The sequence below is a fragment of the Drosophila suzukii genome, chromosome 2L (assembly GCF_043229965.1).
Source record: "Drosophila suzukii chromosome 2L, CBGP_Dsuzu_IsoJpt1.0, whole genome shotgun sequence".
Classification (NCBI taxonomy): domain Eukaryota; kingdom Metazoa; phylum Arthropoda; class Insecta; order Diptera; family Drosophilidae; genus Drosophila; species Drosophila suzukii.
In genome coordinates, this window is record NC_092080.1 from 2,489,014 (window position 1) to 2,509,362 (window position 20,349).

General features: G+C 43.1%; 2 protein-coding genes and 1 long non-coding RNA gene across 4 annotated transcripts; 2 read left to right on the forward strand and 1 right to left on the reverse strand.

Annotated features, from left to right (window-relative positions):
• The first annotated feature begins 477 nt into the window (after nt 1–477).
• Nucleotides 478–4,454, forward strand: Su(H) (recombining binding protein suppressor of hairless). Its single transcript, XM_017090376.4, has 4 exons — nt 478–1,297; nt 2,522–3,402; nt 3,461–3,668; nt 3,733–4,454. Exons 1-4 carry the CDS (start codon nt 911–913, stop codon nt 4,045–4,047), a joined length of 1,791 nt encoding a protein of 596 aa, XP_016945865.2. The 5' UTR covers nt 478–910; the 3' UTR covers nt 4,048–4,454.
• A 541-nt stretch (nt 4,455–4,995) lies between these two features.
• Nucleotides 4,996–6,900, forward strand: LOC139352995 (uncharacterized). The gene is made up of 2 exons (XR_011604069.1): nt 4,996–5,109; nt 5,170–6,900. It is a non-coding gene; the product is annotated as an uncharacterized lncRNA (long non-coding RNA).
• ck (myosin-VIIa ck) lies at nt 6,643–20,342 on the reverse strand. Of its 2 annotated transcripts, none has more exons than XM_017088271.4 (12): nt 20,119–20,342; nt 15,509–15,634; nt 14,276–14,536; nt 13,542–13,891; nt 13,279–13,479; nt 10,820–13,214; nt 9,305–10,755; nt 8,454–9,240; nt 7,820–8,385; nt 7,615–7,761; nt 7,432–7,552; nt 6,643–7,304 (listed from the first exon to the last, which is right to left on the reverse strand). In XM_017088271.4, exons 2-12 carry the CDS (start codon nt 15,524–15,526, stop codon nt 7,098–7,100), a joined length of 6,504 nt encoding a protein of 2,167 aa, XP_016943760.2. In that variant the 5' UTR covers nt 15,527–15,634; nt 20,119–20,342; the 3' UTR covers nt 6,643–7,097. The 2 variants fall into 2 exon arrangements, with proteins under 2 accessions (XP_016943760.2, XP_016943768.2); XM_017088279.4 differs by having other exon boundaries at nt 19,955–20,337.
• Nucleotides 20,343–20,349: the final 7 nt, after the last annotated feature.

A 20,349-nucleotide genomic window follows, 5' to 3' on the forward strand; every position in this document is an offset into this window, starting at 1 on the left:
GATGTGTTGCAAGCTCTTAATAATTCACATCATTGTATTATATAAGTGGTTGCACCTGCCACTTAACTTTTAAGCCACGTTTACTACCGTTTACCTTTAAGTTTGCAATATCTTTAATATTCAGGCAAGTGCGTATTCCCACGACCCGTTTTAAAAATGCATGGGTCAGTTGAAAGGAGGTTAGTAGCTTGAGTCCAGCATTTTAAATGAGGGCGCTTAAAATCGATATCCTGCAGTGCTAAAAAGAAATCAACGCCATGAGTTTAAACTTATTGGAAAGAAATAAAAAGGTGAAAGTCCTAGTAAGTTACGTGAAATATAAAAAACTTGATACCAAAAACTGCATTATTTAGTCAAAATATAATACTGGCTACGAAATAGCCAGATGGCCAATGCCAGCCAAGCCCACCGCCAGTGTTAGGCAACGCCAGTCATATCGCCGGTAGCCAGCGACTATCGTAAATAAGCGCCTATCGGACTATCGATACAACATCAACATCCTCAGTCGCTTTTTTTAGTTGTAGCATATTATAAATATAACCCGAGCTCTAGTTGCGGCCTTAAACAGAAGCCAGCCGCTAAGACCGCTAGTCGCTAGTCAAGATCAGCTAAATTGGGGAAATATGTGTGATTAGTGGGGACCGCAGTAGCCAAATCCAGAGCCCGGAGCAGCAGCGGCAACAACAACAAAGCCAATCCGCGATTAAGAGGAAGAGAGTGCGTGAGAGAAACGACAGCTGCTCTGCGTGTGTGTGGGTGTTTGCAGCAGGATAACAAAATACAAAACATACAGCAACAACAACGAGCAGTGTCCAAAGTGCCAAACGAATTTGCCAAATAATAGAAAAAGAAAACAGAAAACAAGCAACCTATAAACAAATAAGCCGAATGCAAAGAGACATGTGCATAAATGAAGAGCTACAGCCAATTTAATTTAAACGCCGCCGCCCCGCCCGCCATTGCCTACGATAGTTCAGTTGTGAATCCCAACGGTTCGCCGCTCGATCCTCTCCAGCAACAGCAGCAGCAGCAACAACCGCAACGCCAGGACATGCCGCACTTTGGACTTCCGGGTCCTCAGCCGCCGCCGCCGACGTCGCAGCAGCAGCAGTTGCAAGTGCATCACCAGCAGCAGCAGCAGCAACAACAGCAACACCAGCAGCAGCAACAAATGCAGATGTCCTTGCTACCGGGTCCTTACCGGCCGCACATCGAGGAGAAGAAGCTCACGCGCGACGCCATGGAGAAGTACATGCGCGAGCGCAACGACATGGTCATCGTGATCCTGCATGCCAAGGTGCGAAAGGGTAACCCACTGGGATAGAACATTTTAAGGCTAAGTAAACTTTGGATAGGTAGTTTAGGACCTATTTTAATTACAAATATTAAGGTACAAAAAAGTAAAAGCATCTCATTTAAAGCTCAGGAAACCTCTTAACAGATTTTCATATAATGTAGTGCCTTGTTTTAATAACATATTAATCTATTATATTAAAATGGTCCTCCTTTAAGGAAAGACATCTTTATAATTTAGGAAACCTTAGATATTACGGGTGTATACTGTACGATCAACTTTTATCTCAAAGATATTTTAAATTTTAAAGATTATTGAACCTCAATTAGGTTTTTAAAATTTTTCAAAAATTTACGGGATTAGTTTATAAAGGTTTCTAAACAGATCTGTTGTCTTGAGTAGTAAAAAGAACGATTTATGATAAAAACACTTTCAACTAAGAATCATCAGAATATTAAAAGAACAATTAGAAAAATTTTAGAGATTTACAATTTAATATCATTTAAATAGCTAAATATTTCAGGGCTCCGAGAAATTGTGTCCTTGTCCTAATTTAAATTAGGAAAACATGAAAAATGGTCAACAAAGAGTTTAGGCGTTTTACTAAATGAAATTTTAATAGAACTTTTCTAGCAATAGTTTACACCAGGCTCTTCTTAATAGTTACTGGTTAATTAATAAATCAAGGAAAATTTACAGAATTTAACATAAAAACCTAGATTATTGAAATCTCATAGCCGCAACCATCTTAAAAGGACCAAAAACTCATTATTTTAAAAACTTTCATTTAAGTTAAATGTTGATATTCCTTCAAGACCCATTTTATTTTTCAAAATTAAACTTACTAATCGGTCAATCCGACCCCACAAAACCACACCCCCCATTTTTACTAGTCGTTTCTATTGTCCACTTTAAAGTGTTACATTTTTGCGGTTGCTGACCAAGGCAGACAGAAAAAATGGAATAAAATTGTCGCGGTTGCTTTTGGCGGTGGCGATCTTCAAGCGGCGACTGCCGCCAAATGCGAATCCTTCACACTCGACTGCCCGCAAATTGAGCAACGCGAGCCCGGTCCAGTCCGCGATGAAAATAATTGAAATTAATTACAGAAAATTAACAAAGCTGCATTGCTTGCGGTTTTGATATGATTTGCCGATAATCTGGATACCAATTTGTGCTAATTGAATTTTCCTGCACCACTGTGTGTGTTATCTGTGTGTTTTCCAGGTGGCCCAGAAGTCCTACGGCAATGAGAAGCGCTTCTTCTGTCCACCGCCGTGCATTTACCTCTTCGGGAGCGGTTGGCGTCGGCGGTACGAGGAGATGTTGCAGCAGGGCGAGGGCGAACAGGGAGCGCAGCTATGCGCCTTCATCGGAATCGGGAGCAGTGACCAGGACATGCAGCAGTTGGATCTCAATGGCAAGCAGTACTGTGCGGCCAAGACGCTCTTCATCTCCGACTCGGACAAGCGAAAACACTTCATGCTGTCGGTGAAGATGTTCTACGGCAATGGCCACGACATTGGGGTGTTCAACTCGAAGCGAATAAAGGTGATATCGAAGCCGTCCAAGAAGAAACAGTCGCTGAAGAATGCCGACCTGTGCATAGCCAGCGGCACCAATGTTGCCCTCTTCAATCGCCTGCGTTCCCAGACCGTCTCCACCCGCTATCTGCACGTGGAGAATGGACACTTCCATGCCTCGTCGACGCAATGGGGTGCCTTCACGATACACCTGTTGGATGACAACGAGTCCGAGTCGGAGGAGTTCCAGGTGCGCGATGGTTACATCCATTACGGGGCCACGGTCAAGCTGGTGTGCTCCGTGACGGGCATGGCGCTGCCGCGTCTGATCATCCGGAAGGTGGACAAGCAGATGGCCTTGTTGGAGGCCGACGATCCTGTTTCGCAGCTGCACAAGTGCGCCTTCTACATGAAGGACACGGACCGCATGTATCTCTGCCTCTCGCAGGAGAAGATCATTCAGTTCCAGGCCACGCCCTGCCCCAAGGAGCCCAACAAGGAGATGATCAACGACGGTGCCTGCTGGACCATCATATCCACGGACAAGGCAGAGTACCAGTTCTACGAGGGCATGGGTCCTGTGGCGTAAGTAGAGCTTATTTTCTTGTCAATCGATTGGTTTTCATGGCGGCTTTTATTTTAGTTCTCCAGTTACGCCAGTGCCAATTGTAAATTCACTGAATCTCAATGGCGGCGGCGATGTGGCCATGCTAGAGCTCAGTGGCGACAACTTTACGCCGCATCTGCAGGTGTGGTTCGGCGATGTGGAGGCGGAGACCATGTACCGCTGCACGGAGACGCTGCTTTGCGTGGTGCCCGAGATTTCCCAGTTCCGCGGTGAATGGCTTTGGGTAAGTTACTGCTTGAAAATCCTTTTAGTACCCACTATAAATTTCATTTTTATATCCATTGCAGGTGCGACAACCCACACAGGTGCCCATTTCGCTGGTGCGCAATGATGGTATTATTTATGCCACCGGCCTGACCTTCACATATACACCTGAGCCGGGTCCTCGGCCACATTGCAACACCCAGGCCGAGGATGTGATGCGAACGCGACAAAACAATAACAATAACAACATCACTAGCATTAGCAACAATAACAACAGCAACAATGCGGGATCCCCGGCCGGCGGCAGTATGCAACAACAACAACAGCCACAGCAGCATCAGGCGCTGCCCTCCATCTCAGAAGTGCAATGGAATAGTCATGGTAGCGGCTTGTCCTGAGTGCAGGATTATTGCATCGCACACTTATGTATCCTAAGTTATTTATAGTTTTTATTGGAGACCTTAGTTTGTAGATTGACAATTTTTCTCATACTAATTTTCCACCTCTCATGACGTGAACCAAAATGTGTGCCCCCTCCTCTCTAAAGTGAATCATCCTTTATACATGTATCTAGTGCTAGTTTGGAACCAATAGATTTGTAAATGCAACATATAACTCTGTACATAACTCGAAAAAAGCTCACTGACATATATATATATATATTTGTATGTGCATGAATATATACATCTACACAGAACATGTAATTCTAGTTAAATATACAATTGATGTAAGTTTATAGAAGATTTTTAGCTGCGGTTGAAATATTTATGATTTTCTTTGCTATGAATTTCTAAGGACTGCCAAAGGGAAAAAAGTACTTCGAAATATACCAGAAAACTCGAGCCTAGCAAGTAGCCATGCTACACAAAAACATTCCATTTCTCCCTTAAACTTTTTATAAAGTCAAAGACAAAGTCAGAGGGAAAACTTTTTTCTGTACATACGGTTTTGTTGGATTTTTTTTAGTTAAAAAACGCCTTGGTAATTCGTAGCACAAAAAGTCCATAAAATATTTTGTAACAAAAATCGCTACAAGACAAAACAGTGGTTTATTTAAGTGTAAGCGAAATGCCCAACATGAATAAAAAAAGAAGGAAATCCGAAATTATGACAAAGAAAAAAAACCAAATCATGTCAGCTTATGTTTTTGATTTAGCGTGATTATTCTTGTCCACCAATTTCTTGGTTGGACTGAGGGGGAGGATTGGTGGCCTTAAATTGCTGTGGGAATTTGGCCCAGTATCGTGTGAATATTTTTAAACAAAACAAGTGCAGCTCTTCCCACGATGCCTTGCGGCAACCCCCTTGGCGGGGCCGACTTTAATTATAGTTTGGTCTGGAATTGCTGAACGCCACGTTAAGAAGCAAATATACATAGATATATAACACTATTGTTTCCGTTTTGGCCAAGTTAAGGAGCAGAATTTTCTCACAGCCCAAAAAGACGGCGCTGAGCGGCTGTGAGAAATTTTACTGCCTTTGTTGAATATTTATGCACTCGGTTGCTGCTGTCTTTACAGATTTACAAATTAAGATTCGCAGTTTTGAATTAATTATCGCTTACTTCCGCTCGGCGGAATCAGAAGGTGAGCGCTCAGCGCCGGCCAAGAAACTTAAACTCATCTTGCAGTTGGGAGACACATTTCTTATCAGAGGCAGCCAGTGGGAACTTGGTTGCAACCCCTAAGATTTTACTGCACCACGAGCGATGGGAACGAAAGACTCAAACAACGAACTTGGGTTGCGTGAGGAAAACTGGCCTTTTCATTGCGAGATGGAATGGAAAAACCACCACCAAAAGTTCCGAGTCGAGTCTGGCAATTGGAACTGCAACCTCTTAAGGTCGTCACCGTCTTATAAGAAGCTGAATATGAAATTAGTTTGGAATTTTTAATGTACAATTCCTTCACTTTTCCCCCGACCGCCTTTCTCCCCCGCCGTTTGGACAGGTGAGTGCGATGATTGCGGTCGTTTTTAGAAAGGGGGGAGACAGCAATTTCTAAAAGTTCTCAGGACTGCTACACAACTTCATAGCGACTACTAAAAAAGTTAATTATCTTGAAAAATCTAAGTCTACCCGCCGTCTTCAGTCGTTTGCTGCCTGCCGACTGCTGCCGTTTTTCACACGCTGGGGAAAAATGGAAATTCTCGCAAAATACAATGCGTGGGAAGTCGATGGCGTGGGAGTCAACCAAGAAAATCAAGGGAAACTATATGTGCAAGTCCTATATGAATTTGTATTCACAAGACTTTGGACACGTACTCCGATTTATGGCCAGGTGGTAAATCCAAAGCCGTAGGTCAAGATTGTTTTATCGATTGCAGAACATATTGGTGATCCTTTACCAGTATTGGCAGAACAAATTTTTATAAATACTAATTTATTCATTTATCAGTCTATTTAATATTTAATATATATTTAATATTTATAGATTTAATATTAAATGACTTAAATATTTAATTTTTAGTTATATACCTACTCAATTGCTAGGAAGTCAGCCGATTCGTCAAACATTCAGTCATTGCATTGCAGTAAACAACTTTTGCTTTAATTAGCGAAATGTATTCAGTTAACAAAATGTAGATAAAATGAAATTAACTATGTTTTGTAACTCGTACTTTATTGATCTTCAACTGCCAAAATAATAAAAGCGTCTAAATTACATTTCTTGACCATAGTATCTTGTATCTTAATTGAATGAAGGATCCAAATTTGATTTATTAAAAGTGTCCTATGGAGTTCTATATTTTCAAAAAACATAAAACAAACCATGTCGTTATAATCAAAAACTTAATCTTCTTTTCTTATTCAGAAGTCATTTGTATTTAAATTATCTCATTATCTCTTTAAGTCTCTCTTCTGGCTGACTTGTAAGATTTTTCATTTGTGTCCATAATTGGCCCCCTTTCGTTGATATCCAATATTGATCCCAATTCTTGAAATCCATAAACGAGTTTCATTGCCGTCGTCCCATCCCATCAAAAATGCCCAATTAATTGTATATAATTTATTAAATAATTGAACATTTCTATGTATTTGATACAAAACGTCATCAGTACAGATATGCAGTTAGGATATACAAAGAGATAGATGCAAAATGCGTAGATACAAATGCTTATCTATGGATATGTAAGACCTTTTCTTCATACAAAACATTGTATTTAATAATTTAACCGGAATGTGCCATAAGAATACCTAAGAGAGTAATTGCAAAATTTATACAAAAACAAATACTAAAAACAAAACAAGAGCGGGAAATTGGTTTGGTATAATCGATAGCTGAACAAGACCAAAATTGGAATGAATTCTCTGAGAAGGGGAATGCAATTAGCGCGAAGGGTGGTGGGCATAAGGAATGACTTACAGCTATAAAGTACTAGGCTTGTATAAGTTATTGCAATCGTAATTTATAATTATTATAAATATTTGCGGTAATTGTAGGTTTTACTAGTTGGCTCGTATGGTTCGATTTTTATTCATATTGGTCAACATCAACGAGATATATGAAGTCAGCAGATCGTCCATCTTGTAGCCGAGCGACGTTTCGCATAACAGTTTCGAGCCCCTCACCAGATTTCCGATGGTCATGTGGAAATATGTATTGCCCGAGGACCAATTCGAGATGCGTGTAAATGGGTGCGTGACCAAAATGTCCTGTAAATAGAAATTGTTACAAATTTTTAATAACATTGTATATAACTATAATAAACCTATATAATCTTAGAGCAATAAATAGTTCTTAATGTTCTTATAGTAATAAAGTACATTTATGACTTCTTACCTTGGTCACTGGATGGATGAGACTCACGCCGTGTTTGTTAATGGCTATTAATAGCATTTCGGGATAGTTCGGTTCGGTGGTTTGTTTCACCTCAAAGAAAGCGGAGCCAAAAGTCGGCCATCTATTTAAGGAATAAAATGTGTAAGGAAACATTTTTATTATTTTTCACCTCATTGTACCCACCTATATACAATCTTCAAGAAGGCCACCTTGGCATCTTCGGAAGTCATGCCGCCATCCTGGTTATAGGAGGCCACAATAGATCGTTTCCATTCGCTAGTGCTCTGCATTTTCATTATATCCGATGGAATAAGTTCCCTCAGCATTTGCCTAAAAAATATTCTATTGTTAACCGAAGTCTGCGGTAAATGTTCAAATCTTATCTTACGGTATGGCCTGTAGTTCTTGTTTATTTTCACCAAATCGCACGCGGAAGACAAGGGCAGCCAGCTTGGCCGCCTCCTCACGGGAACACTTGTGGTAGCCGCGCAACAGCTTGGGCAACTCCTGGTGGTAGTGGAAAATGAGATCGGCGTTGCGATCCTTGCCTGGCACTGTGTTCGTCCACAGCTTCTTCATGAAGAAGACCTGGTAGGTGAACTGCGGATTGGCTCCATCTCGTATGGGTCGCGCCTTCTTAATCCAGTCGGTCAAATGGCGTACAAAGTCGAAGAAGAAATCACCCTCGGGCACCGAGATGACCTTGTCTGCAATCTTCACAAACAGGGAGAAGCCCTCGCTGGTGCGCAGCGATAGGCGTTGCGAGATGTTGTTGCAAAAGTCCTTGGCCCGTGTGGAGCTGTCCACCTCGAAGGCCTCGTCCGTGTCGTCCGGGAAGTAGACCTTGTGGAAGATCTGTGTGGTCTTGTGCTGTATGGCCTCCACTTCCACCTGGTGCGGTGGATACTTGCGTTGTCCATGGCGAATGGTCTTCTGCAGTCGATGCATTGAGTCCTGTGAAAGTTAAGTTTAAAGTAAATAAATCACTGCAGCTTGCAGTTAAATTTATTTAGATAGATTACCTGAGAAATAGGATGACGCCTGGTGCGCAGGAACAAAAGCAACTCCTTCAGCAAACCCTGCGAGCAGGCAAACAGTCCCGTGGCCAACCACATCAGTTCCCAGCCCCTCTCCTCGGACATCCGGTTGCGGTTGTCCGTCAGCTGCTTCATCAGCTGACAGTAGATCTCATCCCGCAAAATTTCGTGCTTGAGCGGTCCATCAAATATGTGATCCGTGATCTCGTTTCCCATTCGCGGACGCTTGGAGGGCAGATCCCCCATGTACTTCAGTATGGCGGCAAAGGCGAAGCAGGCCTCCTCGGCGAACTCCTCTTTGCTTTGCAACTTGCGTAGCAGGGGTGCCTTGATGGGATCCCGGGCATATCGCCACAGTTCCTCACTGCGTTTGGAACTCAGGGTAAGTGTTTTCGACATGGTTCGTTTTGGCGGCAAACGGAAGTGATCCAGGGCGTACTCCATCAACGTATGCGGTCGATCCCTTGGCTCCACAGCACCGCCATTGGAAGCCATACTCAGGCGTCGCCCATGATGAGCCTCTTCGATGTTGAACAAAGCTAAAATATCCTGCGGTGGTTTGCTGAGCGTGGGTAGAACATAGACGGTTTCGGCAGGAAAATCTCCACGTTCTTGGGAGCGATCGCAGCGACCTATGCACCAGCCATTGTTCAGTACGGATTCCCCGCAAGATTCATCCTCTAAAATTATAAGGTCGCCTTTGAAGAATGACAGGAAACTCGTTCCATCTGAAGGAGCACGATAGTCCTGCAGGGCTATAACAAATTTCGAGCTGAAAACAAAGAGAAAATGGTTTATTTCTTTGGTTTTTGATATAGTAACTCTTTACTACTCACCGCTTTTTCAGACCATCCAAGAAATACACAACTAGATCTCTTATATCCTCAGCATTGGGACTCTGGAACGTGAACTCCTCGCCTCGAACCGTGGATAGACTGAAGGTCTGGGTGAACACTTTGTTGGTCTTCTGACTGGACACGGCAGTGATCTCGGGGAAGCTTAGTTCCAGCAGGACCTGCTCCTGATCGTCCACCACATAGACGCCCGTCCAGTTAACAGCTATGATGACATCGTTTTTGGGAAGATTCGGACCTGAGTTGCGATAGGCCTCGTAGAAACGGGAGAAGAGCAGGGGCCACTTGTACTTGGCATAGCTGACGATATCCTCCTTGATCTTCAGCGGCGCAATCTTGTCCTTGACGTAGTAGGATTTCTTATAGGCCTGCAGAACCAATGCGGCCCAACGTTCGATGGCCTTGTCCACGCCACTGAGACAAAAATCGGGTATAAAGTTTGGCAACAGGGTGAACAGCCTCTCCATCGACATATCGGTGGAGTACTCGATAAAGTATTGCTGCGCAGCAATCATGGCCAGGTCCTCCTCCTTGTCGCAGCGGTATTCACCGAACTTCACGCCCCTGACCACCTGCTGGTAAATGAGGTTGGTGGCCACCTGATCGTGGGTGGGCTCATGCCAGGGTGCGAAGATCTCCTTGCGGAAGAACAGCCGCCAGGGGGCATTGCGTTCCTGGGCGCCCTGCTCCTTGGCATACTGCTCACACTGTGAAATGGCGTCCATCACATGGTCGCCGCCACTTCCCAAGGAACTGACTTTGTCAAACAGAGCTATGTACAGGGAAAATCCAAACTGATCTTTGAGCGTTATCTTGTCCGACAACTGATTGCACAGCTCCCGGGCCGTGGTGGCGGAATCGGCCAACAGAGTCTTGGTATTGCCATCCATAAACGTAATGGGCAGCATGATCGGCTTCTTTGATTTGGTGGCCTGTAACTCCAGCCACGAGGGCGGTTGATTGCGGGTTCCATTGTTGAAGGTTCGCTTCAGTCGCTCCTCGCAGTACGGCGCATATCCGGGAGGACCCTCACGGATGAAGGCCCTCAGATAGTTGACAAACTTCTCCGACGGAGCAAAGCAACCCACGCACAGGGAAAGCAGAATCCAACCCCTGGCATGCGACGATTTCAGGGGATTGTTCGTCAGCTGCTTGCAGATCTGGCAGTAGATCTCGTCCCGCAGTTCAGCTCGAAGGATGCCATGGCCAATGATAAAGTGTAGCTTCTCAAGATTGGAGGTGGGCCGAGATTGCAGCCACGATTGATAGCTATCCGCCGTGTACTCATCATCCTGCAGACGCCGACGCACATCTTCGCCCAGCTTGTTCTTCCGCTTCAGCGTTAGGGATACGAGTTTGTGGCGGATCGAGCGAGGCTTTTGCTTCAGGAAAGCATCGGGATCCAGGCCCATTAACTGAGCCTCTTGGAATTCCTGTAAAAATAAGTTAAAAATGTATCTTCGAATTTAGTATGGTATCTAAATAATCTCAACCCACCTTACTCCTGATGAAATTGCGTCCCAACGTAGCCGTCACCTTGGACATGACGGAAGTGGTGTCCATTCGATCCATGGTGTGATACTTTGGCTCCGGCATATCACCTGTGAACCTGAGAATGGTGATCCACAAGGCCTGGGCGGCAAGTTGATCGCCTTGCGTGTGAAGCGGAAGTAGAGGATGCTTCAGAGCCTTCTTGGCATACTGATGGTTCACGTTCCCCTGGAAGTAGGTGGCGGCGAACTTCTGAAACTTGAACTCCGACAGATCCTCCTCATCCTCGGAGATGTGAATGGGTGCAATAATATCCTCCTGGTTGACGTTTTGCGCATGAGGCAGATCATTGAACACGGAGGTTTCCCGTCCGCCATGCGGAGTTGGGGCATCACTACTGGAATCGGGTAGAAAGTCGAACATGGCCTCCACCAGTTTGCCATCATCCACCGGCTCCTCCTGTTTGCGAGCCGCATCATTGATGATATTCATGTTTACCTCAACCCGACGACGATTCTCTAATTGCTCTTGAATCTCGCGGCGCTCCAGCTCGTGCAAACGATCTCGGTAATGCTGCTCGGCAATTTCCCGGGCATGCTTGTTGCCGCGATGCAGTAGTTCCTGCTCTTCCAGCTTGCGTAGCTGAAGGACCTCCGCGAACTGTTTGTGCTCCAAGCGAAGTTTCCGATAGCGACGCATGGCAATCATTCGTCGCACATGGGACTGGATCTTGATGACAGCCCACATCTTGTGACCATACTCCCGCCTCACCAAATAGCCTCGGGCATGGGCCTGCAGACCGACGATGTGACCCCTCAGGTGGCGGAAACGATGGGACAAGACTCTGGAACGAATCAAGGCCTGCAAACGCATATAACCCACTCGCATGTTCCTGTAGCGCTTGCGCTGGGCATAGCCCTTCCAGAATCTCTGCACGGAGATGGCAGCGGCTCGCTGTCTAAGGAACCGTCGCCGGTAGACCCATCCCCGGATGCTGCGCTGCAGGATTAGAATCTTTCGCGTCAGCACTCGATCCCGCTCCTGCTCCAGAAACAGATCATGAGCATCCTTCAGGAACACCTTCGTGTGACCCAGCTGATAATCGGACTTGCCCAGGACCACAGCACATATTCTCGAAGTGGCCGCCTGGCAATCCGTGCGATGCGCTGGCGGAACTCCGGGTATCAGGAAACGATAGCGCTCCACGAACTCCCTGAATCCATGCCGGATAGGGTATCCAGCTCGACGGATCCGGATTGTCTCCATCATCCCGGAGTAACGCAGCTGGCGGCAGCACAAACCACGATCGAACATCATGGGCTTCTTTAGCTCGTTCGGTTTGATGCACCGAATGAAGAATGGCTGGCAACTGCAGAGGGTCTTCATCAGAGCGTCTAAGGATTTCCGGAACTGAGTGGAGAGTGTGGGCGTTCGCTTCCTCGTCTCGGCACCCATTTCAATGTCCTGGGCAAAGATTTGGCGAAGGAACTTGTTGCCACTCTGGCTAACCAAATGCAGAAGGTCAGGACTAAAGGTATCCCGGTTTTTGTCCAGGAATCCACGCGTGTCATAGAACACAACGCCGGCAAAGTGATTTAGTCCGAAGCTGGTATTGATATCCGACTTGGGTTTCAGATAATTCTTATGCGCTCCATGGGTTTTGTGCAATTTGGCCAGCATCGTTTGATCCGTGCCCTTGGGAAACCGTGCCTCCTCATCGATTAAAGCCATGATATTCAGCTGCTTAATAGCTATCAGATCGAGAGCATCCTGATTGTCCACGAACTCGATGTGCTGCCAGTTGATGGCCTCGTGGTTGTACTCCTCCTGCTCCAGCTTGAAAATGTGCTGCACAAAGAACTGCTGCAGATTCTCATTGGCATAGTTGATGCAAAACTGCTCGAAGCTGTTCTGATCGAAGTTCTCAAAGCCAAAAATGTCGAGGACTCCAATAGCATTCCTTGAAGTGCCTCGCGGCTTAAAGATAGCCGTGTTGATCTTCCTAACGATGTGTACAAACATTCGTCCGTAAATTCCCTTTACGAAGGCATCCCGCACATCCACAGATTGATCCCGCGATAGGGTGGACACCACAGTCTCTCCATGAGCAAAGAGGGTACGGCGTGTGAGGGCATCAATCAAAGGCTGAATGGGCAGTCCAAGAAGCCCAGCCACACGCTCCACATTTATGTGTTCCGGTATCTCGGTGGCATCCAGATTGTCCACCACAGTCGCCTTGTACTTGATGTTGCCACAGTGGAGCAGGGCAGCCAACAGCTTGATAATCTCCCAGATTTCCTGATCGGAGAAGAGCAAGACCTTCATGGCAGACCGAATATCCGAGAACTCGGCGGCATCGTCTCGTCCTTCGCAGGTGATACTATTGCCACCAGTCAGATATCTATAAATAGTTTAATTAAATTAATAAAGGTTCCAATTAGTATTTGTTTATGTAAAACCCTTACTTATAATCAGCTGCCATGCCAAGATCAAGGCGGCTTTTCTCATCCGACGAAAGTCCCGCCAAAATGCAGTAAAAGACATGATAATTGCGTTCGCTGTGATTCTGGGATACAATTCGTGACTTCTCCAGCAGGTACTGTTCGATTTTGGCTCCCTCAATCACGCCATTGGCGCTAAAGTGTATATCTATGTATTTGCCAAACCTGTATAAAAAATCATTTGATTAATATAAGATCAGGTGATAAATTATGACTATAGTATTTACCGCGACGAGTTGTCGTTGCGTATGGTCTTGGCATTTCCGAATGCCTCTAGAATCGGATTTGCTTCGAGGATTTGCTGCTCGATCCATGAGTGCTTGCCACTAATCGCAGCCAGATACTGCAGGATCAGCTTTGTGCTTTCCGTTTTTCCCGCTCCCGACTCTCCCGAAATCACGATGCACTGATCCTGGCGATATCGTTTCATGTGCGCATAGGCATTGTCCCCGATCGCGAAGATGTGCGGCGGAAGCTCCCCGATTTTACGCTCCTTGTAGAGCTTGATCTGATCGCCCGTGTAGATGGGAAGGATCTGGTAGGGATTGACAGCAACCAATATGGAGCCGGTATATGTCTGAAAGTAAGGAAAACAAGGAGCGTTTATATAGAAGCAGACTTTATAATTCTACCTTAATTATAAATTGTTAACAAAAGAAATTATATGTCTTTTCATATTTATCTGACCTTCAATTTAAATTCTGTTAAGTTCAGCACGATAAAAAATATACGGGAATCAAAAATTGAAAAGACCTCAATATCGAATGAGCAAGATAAGAATTTATATCTACAATTCAATGAGTGATGGCGCAACATAATTGAATCTTAACGACCATTTACGATCATTCTTAAAGTTTTGAATAAAAATACCTATTAAACTTAGTAGATGTAAAATTCTTGTTTAATGATGATTTATTCTATAATTTTTGTTTTGGCAATTATTAATGGAGGTGCTACTCACGTAGATCAGATTCTCCTTGTACCGAATGAGCAGGTTCCGCAAGATGCCAGCCTCGTGCAGATCACCCAGGGATATCATGTCCTCCACTCCCTGGACGGAGGACGCGTGCATGGCCTTGATGCGGCGCTCCGGGGCCAGCCACACCTCGTCGCCATCGTCATCGCGCACCTGGATGCGACGACCCTCCGCGGAGACGACACGTGCTCCAATGGCCACATCGAATTCTCGCCCCGAGGCGGGCTCTATCCAGATGTAGTCACCCTGTCGATTAGAAGCGTAATTACATTTTCCAATTTTTAACCATTTTACTATTTTACGATTTTTCAATTTGACATTCAGTTCTTTACGAGGCTGCCGCATTCGGTTGCCATGGACATGGGGGCCATAAAGACCGTGTGCTGTTTGTTGTAAGACTCGCTTGAGCGGAACGCAACGAAAATAGTGATACCAGGGACAGACATGAGCAATGCACAGTGATGGGCGGAAATATATAGGTGAGCAGGAGGTATTTCAAGGGTTTTACAACAGAACAAGGTTAAGATCAAGGTAGTTACTAGAAGTTAAGTAAAAGGCCAATAATATGAAGGTATACAATTAAAATTGAGTTTTAAGTATTTAATTATGGATAACTGGGATTTAAGATTTATAAATAAGGTTCTTTCAAAAGACTTTTAAGATCTGGGTGTTTACTTATTAAAGAACAGAGTTAAGATCAACGTAGTTATAAGAACTTAAATAAAGGCAAATTATCTGGAGATATACAATTACAATTTAGGTCTGTGTATTACAGATAATAAATAGCTGGGGTTTCAGATTTCTTCTTCTTGTTTGTCTCTAATGAACTACCATTTTATTTAAGCTTAGTACGTGTCTTCGAATTATTGTAGATTTTCATTACTTTATTAGATTTACAAATATTGGGGAGAAAACTGTTCTGTGAACTTGTGTGTTATTTTAAGAACTTCAAAATAGTTAAATATAAGAACCTTTAAAGTTAGCAAACAATTTGTAGAACCTGTTGCATTGAGCAACCTGTTGTTACACCCTATACTACTTTTCCATCCACCACTGTGCAAGAGTAATGGGAGTTGAAGTGAGGCATGGCATGGAACTTCCGCTTTTTGCTTCTGTTGGTTGGTGTTCATGGCAGAGGGAAAAGTGAGATAGATGGAGTACCTGGATAAGGAATGATACCCCCACTTCTCGCTCGCTAATAGGGAATGAAATACTTACACGTGTTACAATCACCATATTCGTCGTCCTTCATTTACTGATCCTGGGTTGGCATCCAGAGACAAAGGCCCGTTCCTCTTCGCTGCTGCTGCTGCTGCTGCTGCTGCTGCCTCTTGTGTTACTTTTCTGTTCCAAAAGAAAAACCAGTGGAAGAGTTAGCCGTGAACAACAATAACGAAATACAAGTTAGCGCCTGCGGCAAATAAAACCGGCTTGGGAGAAAAAAAATTAAGGTGAAGTTTACGGTAAATTGAAAGAATTCACAACTTGTCGCTGTCTTCGTTTGTGGTCCGTCGTCTCTTTGTCGTTCTTGACGCTATCATAGCGCTTTCCTAGCTTGAGGTAAACGTCTTTCTTTCCTCGATTTGGCCAACATTAAGTCTCGATCCAAAGTGGCAACTCATTAACCAATCGAAAACAACAACGAATTAGTCATCACCGTTTCTTAAATACACATCCATAAAAATCATACTTTCGATACTTCTTTTCTTCTCTCCTCGAAACTAGGGAAACCAAAAGCGACCCAAAACGATCCCATACGTGACCGAAGATCTTATACAAAATAAATAAACCTTTAAACCTTTAGACATGCAAAAAAGGCCATCGAGCTATTTTCACTTTTTAAATTCAGTCGCCCCGAACAATCGATTCGATACGAGAACCACCCGAAAAAGAGGGTCTAACCGAAATCGAAGGTATCAATGAGCTGCGTTTGTTATGCAAATTGACTTGGTTTTCATTGAAAAAATTTACTTTCATTACTTTATACGGCATGACAGTAGTTTAACTATATATTCGGTTTAGGCAGTAGAAAACTCTGCACCGTCTTCAATTAGAAAGGTGTTGACATTGACGAAATTCTGTTAAGGAAAACGAGCCTTTGAAAAAAATTATAAGTGAAAATAACTAACATTGGAAACTAGAACGACATATTTTTTTTTATTGGGCAAAACACTTAATAATATTAAAAACTTGGTAGGGCAAAAGATGTTTGCAAACATATCAAATGTTGAATCTTAATTTTTACCTAAAAACCATTCCAATCCGACGAGTTCAGCCGAAAGAATGGTGCCTGAAGATCATGTAGTAAAAGAAAGTTGATCACCGATGCTGACTATTTGTAATCAAGACTATTTTTTAAATCACGTTGAAAGATTGTTGATCTCCAATTCAATTTATCTTTTTAAAAGATCCATTTCATCACCCGAAAACCGCAGGAAATCTCATCTAATCAACATGTAGATCTGCTTTTTAACTCAACTGCTTCATTTTCCAAGCCAGCCATGAATCAGAATTTCAAACTGGCGTCATTTCCCAGTCGGTTACCATCGAAACCGCCTTTCAATTGGACACCCCATCCATCATTTAACACATGGACTAACGGCTGCCGCCGCAGAGGTATGGTATCAGCGGTAGTATAGTATAGTATAGTTACTCATTTGGAGGCGTCTCTCCTCTTCCTCTCCATAGTAATTGCAACATGCCAGACAAAAAAGCAGCAACAGCAAGAGCAACCAAATTTAGTGGCACACGGCGGCACGTATACTCGCACACATACCAGTCTGGTTACGCTCTGCCGGTCAAAATACGAGTCCAATGCATATAGGGAACCCAACTATCCGCGATCCACACTCAGACATAGCAACACACTATATAGCAACCTGAATTGTTGGGTAGAGTTCAAGCAGTTATCTGATACATACAAACGTAGAATGTTAAATAATATTGCCCAATACTCGTTGTCTTCTTATCAGTACTCTACTTAGTAGTATAATTCCCTTACTGTCTTCCGAAGCCATGAATAAAGTGGGTACTACAATAACTCTGTAAAACCCGGAAAAAATGTATACTTTTTAAACTTTAGTTTAAGAACAGTAAATAGTGAAACAAATCATAATAGTTCCATTAAGTTATTTTCACAATTTTAAACACTTTAAAAAAAATCATTGCCTGGGGTTTTTCTTAAAAAAAGCGTATCTTCTCTATTCCATATATCATACATATATTCCACGGTCTAACTTAATGGTTTTCTAAATCAAGAGACCACTTAAACCAAACACAGTCATGCCCGAATTATTTAAAAATGATTGCTTAATGCCCATTCAGCTGTTATCGTAGCTCCCCGGAGTGCAGGTAGAGATAAGTAAAAAAAAAAACATTAAACAAGGTGTAAATTCAAGGGGTGAGGCAGACATGACCAAAAACGATTAAGAATTGTAAGAATCAGGCAGAAAGCGTCTAAGAATTTCCGTCTCTGCAGATTTTGCTTTGGTTAATGCCTTCAATGACACACGATTGGCACGTATCTAAGTGCATATATCTACGAGATATATGTGAGTGACTGAGAGAGTGCGTTTCGAGTGGTATGAGTGGTGTTGTGAGTGATCCAAAAGTTCATCGAGAGTCATTAGTGAAAGTTCGTGTGTGGCTGCCACGTACAATTACGGTTTAAGTTTATGTTTATGCCATCAACTCTACATATATACGCATACCCACAATACATATATCGCGCTAATACAAATTGTTTAATGAACCCACTTTTTGTTCACTTTGACTTTGACACTTGACACCATGTCGTTGTCACTTTTTGAGCAATCTGTGGTATAACAGCAGTACAACAATTATGTATGTAGGTTCGCCTGAATCGACACACACGAAATGATAACCTAATCTGAGTTTCATTCAGATAGTTCAATGGTTTTTTTATGTATTGGGGTTATTGAATATACTTATATATAACTTAATTAATTATATGCTTATTGATTTAGTATTCTTTGAAGTAAAATATTATATCCAAAGTAAAATTTACATTGGAGGAATAAGAGTTATAACAGTAGAGTCTACAAATGCGAATAAAATTTCTTCCAAAATTCAGATTTTGGCGTATTGAAATGAATTTTTAATACCTCAAAATTATTTTCCATTTCTATCCAATTTGTTTTGTTTATTTTAAAAAGCACCTTACCTGCCTTATTTTAAGCAATGTTTTTCTTTCCACAATTCTTTCATTTTTCATCAAAATTCTTTTTCGCAAAGCTAGATATCTTTTCACACAATTTGTTTCTGGTTTTACAACTTAAATCTTCTAAAAAAAACTAACGACTCACCAACAACAGCAAGAAACTGGGCAAAGTATTATGTTCATTTTTTTATTATGTATTTAGAGAAGACCTTAAAAAAGTTTCACCAAACAAACAGAAAGTCGCTGCGTGCGCGAAAGCCCCCAGCAACAACAACAAAAAACCACAACAACAGCAGCAACACAACATTAATGGAACCCAACAACCCAAATGGAAACGCAAAAAAAGGTTGAGATGGGAGAGAAGAAACAAAAACCGGCTAATGAAAAGCGTTTATTTGAAAAAGGGTTTTTCCAATTGTCCACACACGAAATGTCCCGTTGTGCAACAGCAAAAACAACAAACCGGACAAACAAGTGTGCCTGCGTTGTTGTTGCTGTTGTTGCTATTGTCAATTCGAGAATTCTTGACCGTTGCACCGAGAGAAAATTTTAATTAATATGATATGATAAGCGAAAGCCTTGAAACAAAGTTGCAAAATTATACATTCAAAGTAATAGCATGAGAAAATTTAAATTATTCGATTTTTAAGCGGGGACAGAAAATAACTTGTTTTTAAAGTCCTTCAAATATAAATACTAAGCAAAATAAAAATAATGAAAAAAACGAAGGTTTACTTCTATGCAATTTTATAATAATGATCAAAAATAACAGTTATCAGTTAACAGTAATCTTTCCATACGAAAATACATTTTTAGATGTGTTTTATCAAGCTTTTATAGCTTTTCATACAACAATAAATCGACCTTTTTTAAGACATCATATCATAAGTTGTACAAAATTCAAAACCGAAATCCATAGCACTTCAGTTTTATAACGATCTTATTTCTTTCAGTGTGGAAGCCTGGTTCAAGCTCAAGGAGAGAGAAAATGGAAGAGAGAGCGCCACAGCGAGGGGGTGGAAAGGGGGCACGGCAGGGGCACCCATGAATGTGTTGCACTGTGAGCCGCTCTTTACGCATCTCCCCTCTCGCTCGCACCGCCGTTCTTCGGCAGGTGTACCTGTACCTGTGTGCGCCCGTGTGTGAGTGCGAGAGAGTGGGGCTGCGCTGGTAGTTGGCAGTGTGCATGTTAGTACCGTTCTAGCCAACGAAACCTGAAGCGTAGCTATTTAATTTGGTCAGTCGCTTAAAGCAATAAAAATGCATGCAGCCACGTCTTCGTCTCGTTCTCGTCTCGGGCAAAAGGCCTTTAAAAACGGCAATAAAATCGATGATACTTAAAGTTGCACCGATGCCGCGATGCTGTGACCCTTGTCATTTCGTTTTCCCTTGCTGGCTTTTCCAGCCCCAACGAACACACACTCACACACACACCGTCTGGGCAGGGTTAATGCACTCTTTTCTTTTTTCCAATCACTCTCTACCTTAATTGTTGCCTCAGAATTGGCACTCTTCGCTTTTTCGGAACCAAACCGAGCCGAACTGTGGGTATTCAACGAGAAATTGCCGTTTAATTAACACTCTTTTTCGGTCCAGTCGAAAGCGGGATATTCTTTTTGAAAACAGGTTACATAAATAGGTCACGCACCAACAATCGCTGGAAAAGTGCAGCGCGCGCCGAGGTCCGCTTTTCCGCACAGGTCAGCCGAGCAACAGGTGAATCGCACTCACTACAGGCTTTTGGCCATTTCGGCCCTTATCATTTGTTTATTGGCCGCGGCGGATCGGATCGATCCAAGTCAAATCAAGTCGAACTTTGCGCGAGAAAACAGCCAAAAACGATCGGTTTCAGAGCAGTGTGACCAGGGAACTGTCTATC